Consider the following 23,088-nt stretch of genomic DNA (forward strand, 5'->3'; position numbering starts at 1 on the left):
AAGAAATACGAGACATATGCACTACTCTCCAGTGGTTCTTTAGATTCATGCATTATCAATCTACACTTTCTTACAGACACATTTGCACGCGAAAGTTGGGTTTAACCCAATCTTGATGAATCTTTCTGGAATGCAACTATCGGGAGAAACTAGGTCTTACTCAAAAACAAAGGGCCCTATACACTGCATCACAAGCCCAGATAGGTGAACCTAGGACTACAGCCTCTTCCATAAGTCTCCAATTTGCCTGTCCTCTACAAGTTGTAGGATCCCTGTCCACCACTAGTCGAATTTCGCTATCCCGCTTTGCTAGTTCTCCCACTGCCCTTCTCAAACTCTTGGAATTCTGCTGCTCCAGCAGATCATCAGCTGTTACTTGTATTATTTTTTGTTTTAGCACTACACTCTCCATGGCAAAACTGCTGGATATTGTACTTTAAATTGGTTTGTAGACCGTGCAAGTGGCTTGCAGCTTGTCGAATAGGTGGGAAAAAACATGGAGCCTAACGAATAGGTGTGAAAAATAAACGCGGGTTATTGATATCGTAGCCGAAATGAAGAGGAAGAAATGGGCTTGGGCAGGAGATGTAATGCGAAGGCAAGATAACCAGTGGTCCTTAAGAATAATGGAGTGGATTCCAAGAGAAGGCAAACGTAGCAGGGGGCAGCAGAAAGTTAGGCAGGCGGATGAGATTAAGAAGTTTCTGGGGATACGTGGCTGCAACTGGCAAAGGACAGTGTTAATTGGAGAGACTGCAGAGGCCTTTACCCTGCAGTGGGTGTTGTCAGGCTGATGATGATGATGACAACCTAGTGAATTTGCCTCGCAACAACTGATGCAGCCTGATATTTTGTAGAGCAGCACAATAGCCTTCATTTTTAGAGTGAAGTATTCAGCATTTTGTTTCAACCATGACTGTAAAGGGAAGACGTTTTATGTTGCACGAAAAAAAGGAATTACATGCATACTGGGCTTTGGAAGAATACCCTGTGGACATTACAAAACACTGCCATCCTTGCTTTATCTTTGCCAGGTAACAATATTCATTATTCTCCAAATACTTTGGACAAAGACAAGCTGCCGTGCACTCATTCGAGCTCAGTGGACTTTCCCTCAAACCAATCTTCAGTAAATATATCAGGATTAGGAAAAGTAACTGCAGTGTATTTCAGTGAGTCAGTGCCTTTTACAGAAAGTTTTTGGAAATAAACTTTGTGAGCTTTGTGAGCACTTGATGATTGCCTAACCTATTTACATAGGCAAATGAGAAATTTGCCTTCCTATTCAATTTATGCACATTCAAACGATATTTACAGCTTTAGGCCACATCAGTTCTGTACCAGGTAGCACATGCCAAAAAAAAAAGGCTAGATAGCGTAATAAGGAATGTCAGTGTGGTTGACTATAGAACTTAAAATCCAGGCCATATCTCTTGGATCTCAGCTTGACATATTTCTGCATAATACTATACTGCAGATACAAATAGCAAAGTAATAGAGAGAGACGGAGAAAGTTCGCTTATGAAATGAACAAAATATTTGGCTGACACTTAAAATCACTGACCTGTTACTCAGCATGAGGAAGGAAATAAGACGGAAAGACGAAGGAAAACAGCTGCAGAAAATTGTTAACGTTTAGAAAATAATACATTTAAACAATTTTTGGAAATGATGTATCCATTACTTTACTTGGTTTTATGTGGTTTAATGCCACAAAGCGGCGTAGGCTATACAGGGCGCTATTGTAGAGGATTGGAAAATTCTTTAGGTGTGCTGACATCACACGGTACCTGGGCCTCTAGCATTTCGTCTCCATTGAAATGCGACTAGTACAGATGAAATCGAAACTGGCTGGAATCGAACCTGCCTCGTCCGGGTCAGCAGCCAAGCACAATAACCACTCAGGCACCATGACGGCTCCCATTTGGGGTGACATGCATCAATGTGGTGACTGACGGGGTTGACAAAGTTCACTTCAGAGAGGGTGTGCATTGATGAGGTTATATAGTTCAGTTCTCTCTATGCCACATAATTAGACAGGTAAAAATTCATTACAAGCATATGCAGCCTATGGTAGGCCAAGAGACGTAATACACAAAGCTGTGTCCATAAAATGAAGGCAAGAAGAGCACAATTTCCTGCTGTGAGTAACCACTCCACTATCGAAAAGGATAGCCAGCTTCTTTAAAAAATGTATGTCCTGCCTATGTCCATTTATGATTCCCGCTCAGATTTTAATTTGCATTTATTGCCAACCAACTCAGTTCTCTCCCAATCTCTTATCATTAACCCTATGATTTTCCTCAGTGGTTCATCGCACTGTTTTCAATTTTAAGCCTTTTATAATTACCCCCCTTTGCCCGACAGCTTTGCAAAGGCAAAACAGTTAAAAATTTCTTTTTGAGCATACTGCAAGGCGCTGCTCATAACTTCTGTGTGCATGCCTAAGGCAATAAATCCCTTTTTTATGCGAAGCATATTACTAGAGCTACACTACAGCCCGTCGAGCGCGGCGGTGGAGCTGCCATTGACCTTTAGCGTGATCACGTGGCACCACGTGGCAACATGACGTCACAGCAGAGGAGAGATGGGCTGCCGGCTCGCGCGGCCGGCCGCGGCGGTGGAGGCTGCACATCAGAGGCGCGGCGGCTGACCACGTGACAACATGACGTCACAGCAGAGGAGAGATGGGCTGCCGGCTCGCGCGGTCGGCCGCGGCGGTGGAGGCTCTACATCAGAGGCGCTGCAGCTGACCACGTGACGCTACAGCAGCGGTATAAAGCTGAGCTTGCCTCGCTCTCCGGGCACTTACGTGGCGGCCAGGTGTTGGGATGCCGCCTAGAAGCAGGGCTGATTTGAACGAGAAGCGAAAGCTTCAGCGTGCCACAGAGACCGATGAAAAGCGGGATGAACGTCAACCAAGGAAAGCCATGAATTACCAAGCCTAGCCATCAATATGCTTCGCATCTGACTAGGCTTAACCTTAGCTAAGTCTCAGGCATTTTTTCTCCCAACCATTTATTTCAAATGCTCAATATCTGTGCCTGACCTGGCCGAGGTGTATTCTGTTAAGACTTCCAGTACCTTACTCTATTTCATAAAATGGTCTCTTTCCTGATTATTAAGTATTAATTTAGCTCTCATTTCCACACTGAGTATTGATGTCCTCAATCATTTACAAGAATTCATCACTGATACTAGAACTCACCACTGATACTACAATAACATGAAATCAAATATAACTGAGCGGTTCTCCATGAGTCTTCGCATTTCCCAAACCAACCCGCTGCTATGCAGAGAGGGTCACCTCGTCTAGCATCATCACATCTTGTTCAGGATATGTGGGTTGTGCAAAGTAAACAGGTCACTGCAGTGAAAACTACAAAGTAGCTGGTTTGCAATGAAATGTTAGTTCTAAGAATGTTTGCTTGTTTTTTTTATGCGGGCCGAAGTGAACACAGGCTAAACGGCGTGCTGTATGATGTCAGTGCAGGTTAAAGATCCCCAGGTGGACAAAATTATTCTGCAGCCCTCTGCTACGGCACCTCTTTTCTTCTTTAACTCCCTCCTTTATCCCTTCCCTTACATCATTGTTCAGGTGTCTACCAAGATGTGAAACAGTTACTCTGTCACTTCCTTCATTCAAAAACCAATTATAAAATTTTCAAGGATAGTTTAAAGAACGTAGAGGTACAAACTGTGCAGCATAACCACATGCCACAGCAATAAATCAGCAATACATCTGCGCTGACAGGAGCTTGCCAAGTACGCTGCAAGGATGCTATGCCACGCAAGATTTGGTGTCATCGTACAATGTTACTTTACTGACTGACATTTCAGTGTACAAGCAAGAAGTACCATAAAAGTATTATTGTACAGCACAATGTTTTTAAAAAGATAAACGAATATTTTTGCCCTTTTAGAGGACACACGTGCATAACAGGCAACAGGTGTGGAATAGTCACTGCGCCTGAAGCAGGCTAAACTCTTTTATAATAACAGCGCAGTGCCAAGAGCTACATGAGCGGCTATATTTAGTACAAATTGCAGTTCATGTAACTATAAGCTGAGGTACTGCTGTAAAGTGCATGTAGAGTTCTGCATGCATTTTTGAACACAGCAGTGAGCCTATGTTGAAAATATTTTTCTAAACAGGTAGGTAAGGTATGCGTCACTGAAAAAGATAATTACCATGAATGGCTTGGAGGGATGGCACAGCCGAAGGCAGGAAGCACGCATAGCCCAGCAGATGCTGGCAGCTGGCAACTGCAGATATATACATCCCGACCAACAGCTGTCAGTGCCAGTGACAATGTCATGAATGACGACAAAACAAACTGTCGACTGCTTCAGAAACTAAAATAAGGTATTAATATAGGGACACAAAAAGCAATGAGGTGGTCTATGACAAAATAAATAAGGAAATTGTATGTGAAACACCCATATTGCCACGTATCATTGTAGTGTTTGTTCGTTCACGCTCAAGGCTGCAGGAAAGGGTTGTTATCACTTTTGTTCGTGGCGCGAGAAGCGACCAGACTAATCTCGATTGATCGCAGCCATGAAGGGCTGCATCTAGGTTTTTCTAGATTACTGTAGATGATCTTGTCCTGTTATCTGGAAGTTTCCTTGCCGCCTTTAAATTGAGCGATGCCGCGAGCGGCGGACATTCGTAGTTCGACGACCGCCGAGCACGCCTGTTGCTTACGCCGCCGCCGAGTGATTCAGTTCTTTTGAGGGCGCAAGTCAGCCCAAATAAAGAGCTTCGTTTGCAAGTATTTCTGGTGTCTTCCTGACCGCTGGACTGCCGTCACTACAACGTGACATCTGGTGGAGGTGCGGGGTAGCCTCCCATGTTCCGGACACCCCCTACAAGTCGAGACGCCAGCCCTTTGAGTCATCTACCGCAGGACCTGAGTCCAGTCCACCGCGCAAGCCGACGCCTGCAAGGGGACGCACCTGAGTTCGGGACCCTGCCGGACCCTACCCGGAAGCGAAAGCAAGTACCAACGTCCATCATGACCTTGCCCCAGACGACCACTCCAATCATTCTGCAGCAGCCCCGGGTGCCACCAACCTTCGACGCTTCGCCTGGCGCCGACCCCGAGGAATGGCTGGAGCAGTTCGACCGTGTGGCTGTCTTCAACAACTGGGACGACGCCATGAAATTTAGGTACGTCTTCTTCGCCCTGGAGGGACCAGCAAGAGTCTGGTTCGAGAATGAGGAAGCCAGCCTTGCCAACTGGGAAACCTTCAAGGAACAGCTTCTGAAGACCTTCACAAACGTCGTGCGAAAGGAGAGAGCCCAGCAGCTGCTACAGTCTCGCATACAACACCCAAACGAGACCGTTGCAGTGTATACTGAGGAGATGAAGCGTCTCTTCCGGCGTGCCGACATGAACATGAAGGAAGAAGAGAAGGTGAAGTTGCTTATGCGAGGAGTTAAAGAGCAACTATTTGCCGGCCTCGTTCGCAACCCACCGAAAACCGTCGCTGAATTCGTAGAAGAGGCATCCACAATGGAGAAAACTCTCGACGCCCGAGCCCGCCAGTATGACCGCCAGCAGCGCTTTTTGTCAGCAAGCTGCATGGACACCGCTAACAATGATAACCTGCGGGAGGTTATACGTGAAGTTGTGCGAGAGGAGCTCCGACGGTTGCTGCCAACGGGAACGCAGCCGCAACTTTCATCGCTCACTGACGTCATCCGGGACGAGGTTCAACAGGCCTTGGGTGTGACGCCGACACCCACGCAGCCTCTGCAGCCCCCAGCCATGACTTACGCCGCAGCTGTGCGCCGTCCTGCACCTCGACGACGGGACCCAAGCCCCTATCGCCCTCAGCCAGCTGCGTTGGACCGCCGCCCGCTCGCCCCAACCCGCCCGTCCTACGAGCGACGCGCGCAGCCGAGGAAATGCGACGAGTGGAGAACTCCCGACCAGCGCCGCCCACTATGCTTCCACTGTGGCGAAGCCGGTCACGTCCTCCGGCACTGCCCATACAGAAGACTGGGCATCCGAGGGTTCTCTTACGACGCTCCACGACCCCGACCCGGCCAGCGACCAGCCGAAATCGAGGAGTTTTTACGTCGGGAAGAATACTCATCGCCGAGCCGCCTATCACGTTCCCCGTCGCCATCGTCCCCGCGCTTTGTTTCTCCTAGCCGAGGTTACGCCGTGCGTGGACGCTCCCCCAGCCCACGAAGGTTAAACTAAATAAAGCAGCCTCTGGAGGTGAGGTTGCTTCTAAGCGCAATGACAAAGAGCCTCCATCGACGAGTACCCAAGACCATGCCTCAACTACGACGACAACACCGACGACGACAACACCGACGACGACAACACCGACGACGACAACACCGACGACGACGACACCGACGACGACGACACCGACGACGACGCGGCCAGACTTGAAGCTTTTACCGCTGCCCAGTGAAGTAACGTCGCAGTACGCCCACCGCAGCCTCACTACTCGACGAAGCCGAGATCGGACACCGAAGACAACGTACAATACCAGAACGCGAACAAGTGACCTTGAAGTTACAGTCGACGGTCACGCGGTTACTGCCTTGGTGGACACGGGAGCTGACTACTCTGTCATGAGTGGCCCACTCGCTGTCCGACTCAGGAAGGTGACAACAACCTGGGATGGCCCGCTGATCCGCACCGCAGGTGGCAACCTGATTACGCCGTCAGGACGCTGCACCGCGAGAGTTACTGTAAATGGGAGAACCTATGCGACAACCTTCCTGATCCTACAGCAATGCTCGAGAGACGTGATTTTGGGAATGGACTTCCTGAACGAACATCGGGCGATCATCGACCTTCGATCTAAGTCGATCAAGCTTTCCACGGAAAAAGCCATACCTGTTGCAACGAGGGCGACTCATCACGTTGCCTTAAACGTCCTCGATGAAGCATTGAGCGTGCCGCCCCGATCAAGTGTTCTCGTCGGCATAGGTACTGGAGACATCGAAAATGCCGAAGGTGTTATCGAGGGGAACACCCAGTTACTCCTGGATCGAGGATTGGGCGTCGCGAGGGGAGTCGCCGAAATCCGAAATGGCCGAGCCCAGGTGTTGCTAACCAACTTCACCGAAGAATACCGGCATCTAAACAAAGGTACGACGATCGCTTTCCTCGACGAGCTGGCAGACATCAGAGACGTATTTGCCCTACCCGACCAACCTGCAGAACTATCTGAACAAGGCCATCAACCCACGTTCGACATCAACCCAGCATTACCCCGTAGCAGACAAGACCAAATACGCAGTCTTCTTCAAAGGTACACCGATTGCTTCTCATCAGCATCGAATGTGCGACGAACCCGGCTTGCCAAGCACCGCATTGTCACAGACGAACACGCACGACCACTGCGACAGAGCCCCTACCGCGTATCGCCGTTAGAACGCCAAGCTATCCGCAAGCAAGTTGAGGAAATGCTTCGTGACGACGTCATCCAGCCATCGAGGAGCCCCTGGGCAGCACCGGTCGTCCTAGTGAAAAAGAAAGACGGCACCCTTCGCTTTTGCGTCGATTACCGCCGCCTGAACAACATTACGAAGAAGGATGTCTACCCCCTCCCCCGCATCGACGATACACTGGACCGGCTGTGCAACGCTAAGTACTTCTCATCGATGGACCTGAAGTGCGGCTACTGGCAAATTGAAGTCGACGAAAGAGATCGCGAGAAGACTGCGTTCATCACGCCAGACGGACTCTTCGAGTTCAAGGTGATGCCATTCGGCCTCTGCTCTGCCCCAGCGACGTTCCAGCGAGTAATGGATACGGTGCTCGCAGGCTTGAAATGGCAGATTTGCCTAGTCTACTTAGATGACGTTGTTGTCTTCTCCTCAAGCTTTGAAGACCACCTCAGAAGGCTTCGGATAGTGCTGGAAACGATCAAGTCTTCAGGCCTGACACTGAAACGAGAGAAGTGCCACTTCGCTTACGAGGAGCTGCTGTTCCTTGGTCACGTCGTAAGCAAGGATGGAGTTCGCCCAGACCCCAAGAAGACGGCTGCGATCGCAGAGTTTCCACAGCCTAATGACAAGAAGGCTATACGCAGATTCCTTGGATTATGCGCTTATTACCGGCGATTCGTCAAGAACTTTTCGCGCATCGCTGAACCTTTGACCCAACTTACCAAGGCTGACGTGCCTTTTAAATGGGAAAGGCCGCAAGAGGAAGCTTTCAACGAACTGAAGCGCCGCTTACAGTCCCCTCCTGTGCTCGGGCACTTTGATGAAAACGCCGAAACCGAAGTTCATACCGATGCAAGCAGTGTGGGCTTAGGAGCGGTCCTCGTTCAGAAAAATGGCAGACAGCAGAAGGTTATCGCGTACGCTAGCCGTTCACTGTCGAAAGCCGAGGCCAACTACTCGACCACCGAGAAAGAATGTCTCGCCATTATTTGGGCCACGTCGAAATTTCGCCCCTACCTGTACGGACGACCATTCAAGGTTGTGAGCGATCACCATGCTCTGTGCTGGCTAGCCAATTTGAAAGATCCCTCCGGCCGCCTTGCTCGTTGGAGCCTGCGCCTTCAAGAATTCGACATAACTGTAGTCTACAAATCTGGCCGCAAGCATTCCGACGCAGACTGCTTGTCGCGAGCCCCCGTCGACGCAGCACCGGAAGAGGAAGACGACGACGCTTTCTTAGAACCGGTAAGCGCGAGCAGTTTCGCGCAGCAGCAGCGCTCGGATCCTGAGTTGCAACGCCTGGTTGATTATCTGCAAGGCAAGACCGCATCGCCTCCCCGAGGGTTCAAGCGCCAAATGTCGTCCTTCGTCCTTCACAATAATGTCCTTCTGAAGAAGAACTTCGCGCCCAACAGGACAGTGCATCTTCTTGTCGTGCCCAAAAATCTCAGGCAAGAAATTATGCAGGCATGTCATGATGAGCCGACTGCAGGGCATCTCGGGATTGCTCGCACGTTGCACCGCTTCCAGGAGAAGTACTATTGGCCGCGGCTAGCTACCGACGTTTCGCATTACGTGAAAACGTGCCGTGAGTGTCAACGACGCAAAACGCCTCCGACTAGACCAGCCGGACTCCTGAACCCCATACCACCGCCAACTAAGCCCTTTCAGCAAATCGGGATGGACCTACTCGGCCCCTTTCCTACTTCATCATCAGGTAACAAGTGGATCATCGTGGCCACCGACTACATGACCCGCTACGCCGAAGCAAAAGCGTTGCCTAGTGGTACCGCAACAGAAGTTGCAAAATTTTTTGTCGAACAAATTCTCCTCCGACACGGCGCACCCGAAGTACTCATCACAGACAGAGGAACAGCATTTACAGCGGAACTGACGCAAGCCATTTTAAAGTACAGCCAGACAAGTCATCGGAGGACAACTGCCTATCATCCGCAAACCAACGGACTCACAGAGCGTCTGAACAAGACCATCGCAGACATGCTCTCCATGTTCATCGACGCCGAACACAAGACGTGGGACTCTATTCTGCCCTACGTGATCTTCGCCTATAATACTGCCACCCAGGAGACAACCAGGTTTACTCCATTCCAGCTGGTATACGGCAGGAAGCCCACAACAACACTCGACGCAATGCTCCCGCACGTTTCCGACGAAGACAACCTCGACGTCGCCGCCTACCTTCATCGCGCCGAGGAAGCCCGAAGACTTGCACGGCTTCGCATTCAAGACCAGCAGCACACCGACGCCCGACGCTACAATCTGCGCCGACGAGACACGCATTACAAGCCAGGTGATCGGGTTTGGATATGGACGCCAGTTCGCCGCCGCGGATTGAGCGAAAAGTTGCTGCGACGCTACTTTGGCCCGTACAGGGTTCTCCGTCGCATCGGTGACCTCGACTATGAAGTCATCCCCGACGGCACGACAGCATCTCAGCGACGCCGCCCACGCCCGGAAGTCGTACATGTCGTACGCCTGAAGCCTTATTATGAACGCTGAAGGACTCGAAGTTTCATTCTCCGTGTTTATTTTCATTTTAAAGCATCGAGACGATGCTTCTTTGGAAGGGGGGTAATGCCACGTATCATTGTAGTGTTTGTTCGTTCACGCTCAAGGCTGCAGGAAAGGGTTGTTATCACTTTTGTTCGTGGCGCGAGAAGCGACCAGACTAATCTCGATTGATCGCAGCCATGAAGGGCTGCATCTAGGTTTTTCTAGATTACTGTAGATGATCTTGTCCTGTTATCTGGAAGTTTCCTTGCCGCCTTTAAATTGAGCGATGCCGCGAGCGGCGGACATTCGTAGTTCGACGACCGCCGAGCACGCCTGTTGCTTACGCCGCCGCCGAGTGATTCAGTTCTTTTGAGGGCGCAAGTCAGCCCAAATAAAGAGCTTCGTTTGCAAGTATTTCTGGTGTCTTCCTGACCGCTGGACTGCCGTCACTACAACGTGACAATATACATTCTTTGAGTACATTTACATTACTGTCATAACCACATTGAAAGATGAGCTGGCTGGAATACCGCTTTATTTTTATGCATGATGAAAAGAGCCCAACTATTCGAATATAGCATGCGCAGGCTTTAGTTAATTACTATTAGGGTGCCTTGCACCAGCGTCTAATGTATTCTTAAATTGAACGTAGCAACCAGTCGACCAGTTTACCTTGCATAAATGAGAAGAGAGAATGGAAAAGGCATGCATTCAATAGCAAGGAGCCCGATATCTCACGTCACAACTGAGAATGATACGAAAATTGGTAGTGCATTTAACAAATCTGCACACAAATAAAGACAACAAAAAAATTTGTCGAGTGGCAATGCAAGTAGGGGCAAGAGAAAAAAAATACCGAAGAACACTGATGAGTGTGGTGCAGGGAGGTCTGTGGGTAGGGTCTCGTGCCTGGGAACAGTTCCGAGCGCGGAGAATTGCCGGCAGCAGAGCTGGTGGCAGTCAACCAAGAATAAATAAGAGAAAGTGAAAACGAGTAACAAACCACCACCAATGGCGAACGACTTCAAACCATCACCAATTGCGAACGACTTGAAAGCGGGCCGCACAAGCGAGGCATACAGCAAAAAGCTTGAAATCCCAAATGAGTGTGCAGTTGCATTCCCAACAGTTCAGTACCCTGAAGGAGAGTAAGCATCGACGCCTACAGTTCAGGGAAGATGCATGCTTCTGGAGCAGCGTAAAGACGCCTGGATAACCTCTCCTTTCCGGCCGCACTGCGCCAGCGCCCTCGCTTCGTCGTCAAGCCCGCCACTTCATTCTGTCTTTATCGCCGGAATTACATGACAGATGGTCGAAGATGGCTACTTGTCATACCTCGCCACTTACGCACTGAAGTCAGCGCATCTTTTAAGGCGGAAGCCTTTAATGCCTCATCGTTGTAAGCAGGAGTTGTCGACAGAAATGTCACGCTTTTAAATTGGCCGAAACAGTCATGACGTCACAGTGCGCGAATTTCAAACGGGGCCAATTGTACTTTGGCTAGTAACCGTGCAACCAATTAAAGAGATCGTATAGTGATGCTCCAAGCAAGTGGAAATGAGTTTAGTTAATTGCTTAATTACCCAATTAATTTAATTAACCTTTCTAGTCAGGCCAGATAAATAAATAAAACCGAGTAGGTAATCGGTCGAGATCGGGAATCGAACCTCGGTCTCTGGAGTGCGAGACGGGCATGCTAGCACTCCGCCATGCCAGCTCGATGGTTTGGAATGAACAAAGGCGCGTCTAGTGAATACGGTGTCTTCGTTCACTCCCATCTTCCTCCCTTCCCGTTATGGCGAGGTTCAGGTGTCCACCGAGTTATGCGAGACAGATGCATTTTCTTTCCTCAAAAACCAATTTACTGACGAGCAAGGCGTAGAACACGAACGGGCGATGGCGTTCTATGGACTGCCTGGCAGCGTTGCGAGACGCTGCCGCGTTTCACTCTTAGAGGCGAAGCTTAACATCTTAACAACACATCAGTGGCACAAGCAGCAACACTGCGCTAAGGCTTTCGCCTTACCGCACTTTAGATCATCAAAGTGTCGCCCTGGATTTTTTCATGTCATACCCCAGAACGCTCATGCTGGTCTCTTAAAAACATACACGCGACTTCGGCACCGGTACTACTGGCGCGGCATGTACACCTTTCTACGATAGTACATTCACTCATGCCTTGACTGCCAACGCCGCAAGTCCCCACCGCAGTGCCTTTCCGGACCATTTCAGCCTTTACCTTGACCCGCTCGTCCGTTTGATCGTGTGGGCATCGACCTTTATGGGCCTCTGCCGCCTTCTACTTCTGGTCACCACTGGATTGTCGTCGCCGTCGACCATCCGAGACGTCCGATCTTTTGGCGGCTACAGCTAGAGAAGTAGTTTTCTTCATTCTTCGCCACCTCGATCTTCGCTACGGTGTTCCCCTCGAGGTTCTTAGCGACTGCGGCCGCGTGTTTTTATCAGATGTTGTCCAGGCGCTCCTGCAAGAATGCCGCGTAGTTCAGAGAACAAGCATGGCTTACCATCCTCAGAGGAACGCGCTGACCGAAAGGTTTAACTTTCGGGGGCTGGGGCAGCGTCCACGCACGGCCTGCCTCTGCTAGGAGATACAAAGCGCGGTGACGATGGCGACGGGGAACGTGATAGGCGGCTCGGTGATGAGCATTCGTCCCGACGCAAGAACTTCTCGATTTCGGCTGGTCGCTGGCTGGGTCGGGGTCGTGTGGCGTCGTAAGAGAATCCTCGGATGCTCATTCTTCTGTATGGGCACTGCCACAAGATGTGACTGGTTTCGCCACAGTGGAAGCATAGTGGGCGGCGCTGGTCGGGAGTTCTCCACAGGTCGCATTTCCTAATTACGTTGCGTCGCTCGTAAGGTGGGCGGGCGGGAGCTAGGGGTCGTCCTTCTTGTAGAGCTGGTGCCCGTTGTTAAGATCGCAGAACACGGGCCTGGGAAGAATTAGTACCGGACGTGACTCATCGCAAAGAAAAGATGCGGCGAGAGCTGGCGACAGCAGCGGCGGAAGCAGACGACAGCGACGGCGGTAGTGCGGCCGAGTCTGTCCTCGGGTCACCGCATGGTGTGGTGCTGCTCAAGGTCAAGCAGTTGCTGTTGTCTGAAAGGCGGCTGTGTTCTCGACAGAGGTCTCGTGCTTCGGTCATCCGGCGGGGGAGTTGAGGACGTTCATTCGCCTGCGGGGAGTCTCCTTTCCCGTGGAGGCAACGCACAGAAGACTTGCAGCAGTGGTCAAGGTGACGAATCAGTGTTTGATGACTCTGTCTTTCCCTTCCCATCGACCGAGCTGCGAGAAAGGCCAGCACCGCTCCCTGCTGTGGGTGGTACCCCCTGTGTCCACATGTGCCTATCTGATTGGACATCGATCTCTGAACTTTATTCCCCAGTCAGGGATCTGGGGAATACGAAGCCTATTTAACGGGATGTTCTGTGACCGGAGCACTCCCATCTCGACTGTAAATATGTAAAATAAACCTTCTGTACAGTTTCCTTCGGAGCCGGGATCTGCGGGGCTGAACGAGTCAGTCAACTTCAGGGCCCCGCCGTCATCAAGACTGGTTGGCAGCAGCTGGGATGGACCGGGTGACATCGTGCTTTCTCCACGGGTGAGCGTTTTGGCTTTTGCTATGGGATTCGCCAGGCTATAGATTCAGAGAATAATCTTGACTGGGAATCAGGTGTTGGTCATTTGAGAAGGGTTAATCTGACGACAATTTTGAGACTGCAGAGCCAAAGCGGAGGAAGCGTTACCATGGAACTAATAAAAATGTGGAAGTCGGACTTGCTGTTGATATGCAAGCAAATGTCGGTAGAAGTGCCTAGTAAAATAACCAAAATTGAAGCGTGCCAAATAATTTTTAAACAAGTGCAGAATAACGATGAGCTTGCAGATACATGGAACTTGGTACGGGAGGCTAAAGAGAAAGCTGACCAGGAGGAACAAGAACGTAAAGCCGGCCAGGAGCAAAATGCCCGCAAAGAAAAAGCCGACCAGGAGGCTAAAGAGAAAGCGGATCGGGAGGAAAAAGCCCGTAAGAAGGCAGCTGATCGGGAGTGGGAAAAAGAGAAGGAACGGCAACGGCAAAAGTGGAAGGTTGAAAATCAGGTTAGGGTACTAAAGCGATTACAACTTGAAAACGAAATACCAAAAAAGGGCGGTAGTGTGAGAGCCGGAACTCCTGAAAGAGCAAGCGATGCTTATGAAATAAGTCCGCTGATAAGACTCGCAAAGTCTGTGACCGTAGCCGAGTTGGTAAATCCCGACACCACGAGCGAAGTGGCAGAGAACGTGTGCAACCGGTACGGTGGTCTAAGGAAAGCCGCAGAATCAGAGACCGTGTCGTGAGTATTTAGATGCAATGCAAAGAGAGAGCATTCAGAGATAGCAACTAAAAGACACGAGTGGCAGGATTCTCCTCCGAGTGAGGTAGGAGTGGCAACGGGCACCTTTGTCGGGGCTTTCAAGAGCGGGAGCCTTTCAGTAGAGTCGATACAGTCGTCAAACCAGCAGGGCCGCGAAGGGGAGGTTTTCCTATTGGAAAAGATTCGAAGTTGAAACAAAGGAAACACCTTTTGAGAGCAGCAACCGCGGTGAAAGCGAGTTGAGATGTCACAATTGCTGTAGTGACAAAAGGCTCGGGGAAGGCTACCTTGGTTACGCTGGCGCTCGAAGAGGGCGAGGCTGCCGAGCAAAAAGTTCGCAGTAAGAGCCAGACTTCCAGAGAAGAGAACTCAGTTGCAGCTGAGCAGGGAAGAGCCAGGCTTGTAGAGAAGAGAAGGGCTCAGTTGTAGCTGAGCCGTGCAATGTAGAAAATTGTACTCAGAGCAGCAGACAAGCTGGAGACCAAAGGAATGAGCTGGGGATCTCAGGGGCAGCTTCATGTCCGTCTGTCAGCTGCGTGGAGCTGGCACTCTGCTGCGAAGGCACAGAGGCCAGTTTTGAATTGGAGGAAGGTTTCCGAGGTGCGACTGAAAAACTAGAGGTAGCTACTTGTGATCAGGAGACGCACACGGAGCAGTCTAGGCGAAGAAGGAAAAGGACCAAGAGAAAACGGATCAATTTTAAAGCCCTAAATTTAGTTGCGCGGACAGCTGCGAAAGAAAGGAAGTGGTAGAAGGCAAGGCGAAGCCTTCCCGCGTTGCGCCTCGTAAACTTGCAGTTGCAGTTTCTGATCTGGCGACACGCGCAGTTCGTTCGAAGGCTGACTGCAATAACATAAAGGGTGGAGCGAGTTTTCCGATCAGAACAGGCGCGAAGTGCTTCGAGGGGCATCGGCCTGCAAACCGCGCCGTCCTAACAAAAAGCCAGTCAGAACAAGGGCAAAGCGGCCGAAGAGACCAGAAGGCGCAAGGTTGCGGGGCACTCGGCGCATGCGAACGCAGCGAATGCGGGCGTGTTCGGCGGGCGCACTTGAAAGGGATTCCTCCTTCACTTTTGGCACCCCATTCTAGGAAGCGCGCTGGGAGAAAGGGTGGCCGAGCTTTGTGCTTGGGACGAGCACAGGGAGCAGAGCAGCTTCTCGCGCTGGTCACTCACTGCTCATTGTCCAGAGTCGGTTATCGACATTGCATCCACTGCCAAGGCTTTCCGAGTGTGTCGAGGGGGCGCGCAGACGAAAGTAGGAGTCGGGGGTGTTTTTTTTTTCTGTACCCTTTTGTCACGAGTTGACAGTAGCACAGTCAGTCAGAGCGCGACCCCGGAGGGCGCCTCTGAAAGACTAATCCTTTCAACGCGGTGGAGGTGAGTCAGCTTTCACCCCCGCGTAGCCATTCGTAGTAGCTGTTTTTTTTATTCCTTTTTTATGTATGAAATTGGAGAGGGAAAGGCTCCTTTGTTTTAAGTTAAGAATTGGGAGTTGATCAGATGTTACTGTTTTTTTCCTTATCTTAGACAAAAGCTGTGGTGTAATTGAGTTAGAAATGGCAGGTGTCGATTTCCCATGCTACGAAGAGATAAGGGCACTCACAGGAGTGCAGCTTGAGTAGAACTACGCTTAGACTCGCGTAGACGGAGCGTTGATCCCTTGACTGGCACCTTACGAAAGGGAGCCCGACTGACGTACACCGAGATGACCTAAGAGAAAACTCTCTCAGGAGCCTGAAGGATGCGCTCGTGTCCCGACGCTTGCTTCGGACCCCTGATTATGGTAGAGTTTATAGTCCAGTGTGACGCCAGTGATAGAGGACTGGGGGCTGTTTTAGGCGAAGTTGGCGACAAACACGACGAACACCCGATTCTTTGCGTTAGCCGCAAGCTGACCTGTAGAGAAGAAGCGTAAAACGCTTCAGAAAAAGAGTGCGCGTGTTTGGTTTGGGCGGCACAGAAGTTGTCGGGTTACCAGTATTAATTGTACCGCGCAATGTTAATCTTTGAGACTGGCCATCGTCTCAAACGTGCTTAAGAAAATTGTCCCCCCAGAAATGGTCGCTTGCTTAGACGGAGTCTAGCTGTCCAACACTACAGTTTCTCGGTACGTTACAAGAGGGGAAAACTCCACGGAAATGGTGATGGCTTCAGCCGACTGTTGTAGGCAGGAGAACTTAGTAGGATAACCTCCTGGGTTTCTTTTCTTTTTAAACCTTGGTTAGAGCATTCCGTCTTTGGAAATTTCAAAGGGGATATGTCTCGCTTTGTCGGCACAAAATTACGCCAAAATTCAGTCATATTTTATTAAACATTTGTTATCGTTAGGGGAAGCCTGGTGGGTCTTTGGCAAATTCCGAGCGCTTGTTTGTGGGTCAGTGCCCTGTCTCCTGGAACAGTCCACTGATGCCATTCTTTGTTGAATGTTCGAGCTTGGATGCCCTTTCTGGAAACCAGCCCTTCAACCCGGTTCCAGCCTCATCTCTTCCTGCACAGCGGTCGTGAACGCTGGCCATTCGAGATTTTTCGGGCCGTGGAGGAGCTGTTAAGATCGGAGAACACGGGCCTGGGAAGAATTAGTACCGGACGTGACTCATCGCAAAGAAAAGATGCGGCGCGGGAGGCGACAGCAGCGGCGGAAGCGGAGACGACGGCGGTAGTGTGGCCTAGTCTGTCCTCGGGTCGCCGGACGGTGTGGTGCTGCTCAAGGTCAAGCGGTTGCTGTTGATTGAAAACCGGCCGTGTCCTCGACAGAGGTCTCGTGCTTCGGTCATTCCGCGGAGCAGTTCATTCACCTGCGGGGAGACGACTCCTTTCCCGCGAAGGCAACGCAGAAAAGACTGGCAACAGTGGTGACGCATCAGTGTTTGATGACTTCCCCTTTCCATCGACTGAGCTGCGAGAAAGCCTAGCACCGCCCCCTGCCGTGGGTGGTACCACGAATGTCCACATGTGCCCATCTGATTGGACATCGATCTCCGACCTTTATTCCCCGGTCAGGGATCTGGGGAATGCGAAGCATATTTAACGGGATGATGTTCTGTGACCGGAGCACTCCCATCTCGACTGTAAATTAGTAAAATAAACCTGCTGTATAGTTCTTCGTTCTTCGGAGCCGGGACCCGCGGGGCTGAACGAGACAGTCAACTTCAGGGCACCGTCGTCTTCAACACCGTCTAAGAAGGCTTAGGGGGTCTCGTCCGGGCGGAGGACTGCGTAGTGCGGCGGCGTAGGTAATGGCTTCACCTTCCGATGGAGTCGTCGGTGACGGGGAACCAAGTGCATGCTGTACTTCTTCAAGGATGATGTCCGTGAGCGACGCCACCTGAGGCTGGTGCGTCTGCTGCGTTGGGGATGGCAGCAGCCGACGAAGTTCTTCGCGAACAATTTCGCGTATCGAATCTCGCAGGTTATCTCCGCTTGCAAGGTTATCTTCGGGTGGCCTTGCCGTCAGCACTTGTAGTGGTCGGTTGTAGTGGCGGGTCCTGGCGTCAAGGGTCTTTTCAATGGTGGAAGCTTCACCTAAAACTCGGCGACGGTTTTTGGAGGATCCCGGATCAAACCGGCAAAAAGTTGCTCCTTTACGCCACGCATCAGAAAGTTGAGCTTCTTTTGCTCAGTCATGTCAGGGTTGGAGCGCCTGAAAATGACGAGGACCAATTCTGCATATGTGGGCATTAACCCATTGGCGCTATCCGAAAAACTTCCATTTAGGAACAATAGATCCAAACACCGGAACCGAGGTGCTGGGGCACGTAATTTTCATTTTGTCTAACTAAAGAAACCGACCGTCAATTTTATTATAGGTGAGAAAAAATTGGTGTATGAGGGTTTAACGTCCCAAAGCGACTCAGGCTACGAGGGACGCTGTAGTGGAGGGCTGCGGATATTTCGAACACCTGGGGTTCTTTAACGTGCGCTGACATGGCACAGCACAGGAGCCTGTAGAATTTCGCCTCCATCGAAATTCGGCCGCCGAGGCTGGGACCGAACCCGCGTCTTTCGGGTCAGTAGCCGAGCGCCGTAAACACTGAGCCACCGCGCAAACTTGCGAGGAAGCGCCACTTCCAAGTAGTATTATTGCGGCCACGGAACGTGCTTATACAGCTATTATGGTCACATGCGCAGAGAAGTGACCTGTGGAGGAAGAACGACGTGATAAACACGCTCTAAGAATTTTTCTCGGCGGTATGCAACGAAACAGAAATTTCGCTTCTGCACAAGGTACCTAATGTGTTTGTCTCACAAGTTGCATGCTTTTCCGAGCTGGAGTGCCGGGGGTGGTGGTGGTGAAAACATTTAAAAAATAAAGAGAGAGAGGTGTTGGGGGTCGTGACCTGAAGGGTCACGCCCTTACAACCACTAGGTGGGATGCCTAGTGACTCCTTGCATAGTACTGGTATGGTTATGGCAGGTGGCCAAGCAACATAGTAGATATATTTGGCAGTTTCTTTAGAAAGATTGGTGTGGTCACGGATGAAATCTTGTTAAGAAATTCGAGCTCGCACCTGCGTAGTAATGTGTTGTCAGCCAGCGCAGGGAAGTGACGGCGTCGCAGCTGGCTGTCAGAAGACTCGAATTTACATACGTGATATTCACGTACATTTTAGCAAGATGCAGAGGGCGTGAATTTATCCTTGGCTCCCACAACAAGCGCCAAAGGCAGTGCTGCTCCTCGTTGCAGGCAACCATGTTTGTAGCGGAAGCGCGGCCCATTTCCGGCGCCAAACGAGTTCTACCGAGAGCTCCCTGGTCACGACTGGGAGCCGCTGACCGGTTCCAATCGGGCTACAGTCTCTGTCCGGGGCGTGATTAAGATGGAAATGAAGAGTGCGTGATGACAGGCTGATGACGGCCACACGCCAGACTACAGGCCGCTTCGGCGGTCGTAAGTGGCGTCAAAGTCGTGATGGAGCTCTTGGCTAAATCCGCAGCCTGCTTGTGGAGGCCACTTATCTGCGTTTCCACCTTGAGCGCCCTTTTATTAGCGGCTCCGCTCGTAGAAGCCAGCTCCGACTCCAGACGGGGCGGAAATACTGGTTGCCAGCGCTTCCGAAGGTAGGCGCGATGAGGCGCTCCTGTTGAGCCCACGAAAAACCGCGATTCGTTGGGGGGCTGACGCGTTATCACGAAGCTGGCGTGATGATATTTGTTAAGCACGAAGCGCTTTCGGCTGCTATTCCGACCAGACTCAAATGAGCATAGTCGGGAAATCGCGGCAGAGTCATCTCCGCAACTAGAGCAGAGCGTCAAGTCTGTCATGAATGCCAACTTGGGCAACATCGCAAAAATTTTCCGTCCAGATTACATTCAGGATAACAACAATTTTACAGGACAGTTATGAATCCTTATGAAGGAAAGCTGCAATACAAGTTTTATGAGAGGAGGGTGCAGGCGGCGTGGGGAGGTTATCAGCCCATTTGTGCCGCTCTAGAGCCCTGGAGCCTCACTGCGCGATGCATCAGCAGTAGCACTCTTGCGGAGCATCATTTGAAGGATTTCCTGAGAAGTGCGCCTTTAGATATGATCGCCACCCTCGCGAACTCAGAACATGAAGAAAATTATTTTGCTGAATTATAGCGGACTACTAACGCAAAGCGTTCAAATACAGACAAGCTTTGTTAATAATGCGACGAAGAAGGCGAAGCTGGCAGTGACGCGGGACGGAGCGCTCGCGCTAGACCAGCCGCCATTAAAATCATCTCTTGTCCCTTGTTCATCGCGCCTCGTTCTTCGGCTGGCCGCCACGTAACAGTATGCTGACAAGAATACATTGCCGCGGAAATCATCAGATGTCACCAGAGAGAGAGATAAATGATTCATGCATAGAACAGAGCGGCGGGACATAGAATGCATATGCATATTGTTGTGGCGCACAGGACAGCTCGAACCCGGGCTCCATTTGGTAGCGCGTTGAGTCGTCGGGCTGAGGAAAGTCTGAAGCTTCGAAGGTTGGAATTTCGAAAACAATCAGGTTTAATGGCAAGAAACTAAGACACTTATTTGCATAAATTTACAAAAGAAGAGCTAGGAATCAAAATTTAAGAGCATGACGTCGAACGACTGGATGAGCCTTTTACCCAGGGCCCAGAGCGTTCGTGCTCACTTTGGGCGCAGGTTAAATAGCCCAAGGCTCCGCCCTTTCACCAGGCGGCAATTCATCGTGACACAAAAGATCGGCACCACACGTCACAGCCAACGAAGACACCTGTTGAGAGCCCACACGTGGGAACTGGCGAGGAGGAGCGTAAGTCGCATCTGTGTCGCACTGCGAGGCAACCATACTGTTGTCAGCTCGCGTCCATCGAACACAGGTGTGGCCTGATGACGTCGCAGCCGCAGCTGCGTCTACTTCCTCTGATTCGTTCCTGGTTTTTTTCAGACGAGGGGCACCCGTTTTTCCCCGGTCGTCGGTCCTTCTAGATGGTCGTTGGCACCGAGCCGTGGGGTCATCTTGGGGGTCAAACCACCCGTCGAAATTGCCGCTACTGTTGAATCCACCACCGTTTCATCGCGGGTCTCAAGATGGGTCGTAATAGCTACCTCCCCCGCCAGACGAGTCTCGGCGGGTAGCAGTCATCGCTGCTGCACGAAGGGACGAGTTGGGCTAATTGCGCGCAGAAGTATGCCAGAAGCCCTCTGCCGCTCGCAACGTGGTCTTCTATTACGTCGGCCAATTCTTTGAGGCGTCTCTGGAACTTCAACCACATGCGCACGCAAGCACTCAACTTCCCTCCGAGCAAACCAGTTCCAAAAGAGGGAGCTACAATCTGGTTAAATAGCCGTTGAGAAAAGCCCACACTGCAACTTCTCAGGACTCACGTAAGCTAAGAAAACCAAACCTGCTACGATACACATTCACACTCAAAACGCACGAAAAAAAAAACTGAGTAGCAATTTTGGTTACATGAAGAGCACCCCGGACTGCTTAGAAAGAACGGCTAAGTGCGTCCGCGTTTCCATTTAATTTGCCCTTATTGTACCTTATCTCAAAATGATACTGCTGCAGAATCAGGCTCCACCTCAGAAGTCGACTGTTCTTTGATGTCGAAGTTTGCAGCCACGAAAGGGGACAATGGTCTGTCTCTACGACGAATTTGGAGCCTCCGAGGTAGCATTCTAATTTCCGGATAGCCCAAACAATGCAAGGGAACTCTTTTTCCGACGCGCAGTACGCCATCTCTCGAGAGCTGAGTTTTCGGCTGAGGTAGAGCACGGGATGTTCGTTGCCGTTGTCATCCCTCTGGCAGAGAACTGCACCTAGCCCTCGATCACTGGCATCACAGTGGACCGTGAATTCTCGGTCGTAATCAGGAGCTCGCAATATCGGGCGGCTAATCAGTACTGCCTTCAAGTTTAAGAACGACGCTTCCTTTTTTTCGTCCCAGACTACATTTGTCGGCTCTGTCCTGCGGAGAGCATCGGTCAGGGGGCTTGCCAAAGATGAATAATCACGGATGTAGGGATTGCAATATCCCGTGAGCCCTAAGAATGCCCGAATGTCCGTCCTTGTTCTAGGCCGCGGGTAGTCTGCCACCGCCGAGATCTTAACCTCACTGGGTTTCCTGAAACCTTGGCCTACGTTGTGACCCAAATATTCCACTGTTGCTCTCGCAAGGTAACACTTCTCGACCTTTACAGTGAGCCCAGCTTGACGCAAACGGCTTAGCACTGCTCTCAGATGCGATGCATGGTCCGCCCATGAACCTGAGAAGACAGCAATGTCATCCAAGTAGGGCACCGCAAATGCTTCACAGCCCTTCAGAACCCTATCCATGAGGCGGGAAAAACAAAAGGGAGCATTTTTGAGCCCGAAGCTCATCATTGTTGGTTGATAGCTTCCCGTTGCAGTGACGAAAGCTGCGCATCTGTTGGCGCGCTCAGTGAGCGGCACTTGCCAGTACCCTCGAGTAAGGTCTAGTGTGGTTAAATAGGCTGCTCGGCTGACCTGTTCCACTCTCTCCTCGATATTGGGAATAGGATACACGTGATCCTTGGTGAGAGTATTTAACTTCCGATAGTCTACTACCGGCCTTGGGTCTTTACCCGGAGCTTCCACCAAGATCATAGGCGAAGCGTATTCGCTTTCGGAGGGCTTGATTACTCCTAACTCCAGCATGCGCTTTACCTCCCTATCAAGGATATCTGTCTGCCTAGGAGAGAGTCGATAGCACCTTGACCGCACTGGCCTCTCGGAGGTTAACTCGATATTGTGCTTAATCAAATCAGTCCTTCCTGGCCTGTCTACGAAGCAGTCATCAAACTCTGCTATCAGTTCGCCGAGATCAGACAACTGATTTTCTTTTAGTTCTCCTCTCCGCTTAGTCCTCTTGAGAAGTCCCTGCGCGCTGCTTTCCTCTCCGCTTAGACAGATAAGGTTGTCTTCCATCTCCTCAGAAAGGTTAAGCGTTAGATTTACCGCTGCTTCTCTCTGTACGTAAGGCTTCATTAGGTTGCAATGGTAAATGCGCACTTCTTTGCGCTTTCCTGGGGTGTTCATCACGTAATTGGTGTTAGAGAGCTTGGCAACTACTTCTGCAGGCCCTTCCCACTGCACTTCGAGCCTATTTTGCCTTGAAGCTCTCAGCAACATTACTTTGTCACCGATGCAAAACATCCGTTGACGAGCTGTCCTATCATAATAGACCTTCGAACGAGCTTGGGCTGACTTCATGCTGGCCTCCATGAGTTCTTTAGAGTTATGTAGACGATCCAGCAGAGTCAAGACGAACTCTACTATTGTCGGGTCTTCCCCGCGCCCTTCCCAGG

At 50.8% G+C, this 23,088-nt stretch overlaps 1 protein-coding gene across 7 annotated transcripts in view; it reads left to right on the forward strand.

The window, feature by feature from the left end:
• sli (slit guidance ligand) overlaps positions 1-23,088 on the forward strand; it is a 567,521-nt gene that overhangs the window by 251,421 nt on the left and 293,012 nt on the right. Inside the window, exon 2 of one of the 7 annotated variants that reach the window (XM_089578243.1) lies at positions 13,442-13,561. The exons of the other annotated variants lie outside the window; for them this stretch is intronic. Within the exon in view, the coding sequence (XP_089434369.1) occupies positions 13,530-13,561 (32 nt within the window). The 5' untranslated portion in view covers positions 13,442-13,529. The remainder of the gene's footprint in view (positions 1-13,441; positions 13,562-23,088) is intronic. 7 annotated transcript variants of the gene reach the window in all.

This window comes from Amblyomma mixtum, chromosome 3 (assembly GCF_055824585.1).
Source record: "Amblyomma mixtum isolate Tamu chromosome 3, ASM5582458v1, whole genome shotgun sequence".
NCBI classification, from domain to species: Eukaryota; Metazoa; Arthropoda; class Arachnida; order Ixodida; family Ixodidae; genus Amblyomma; species Amblyomma mixtum.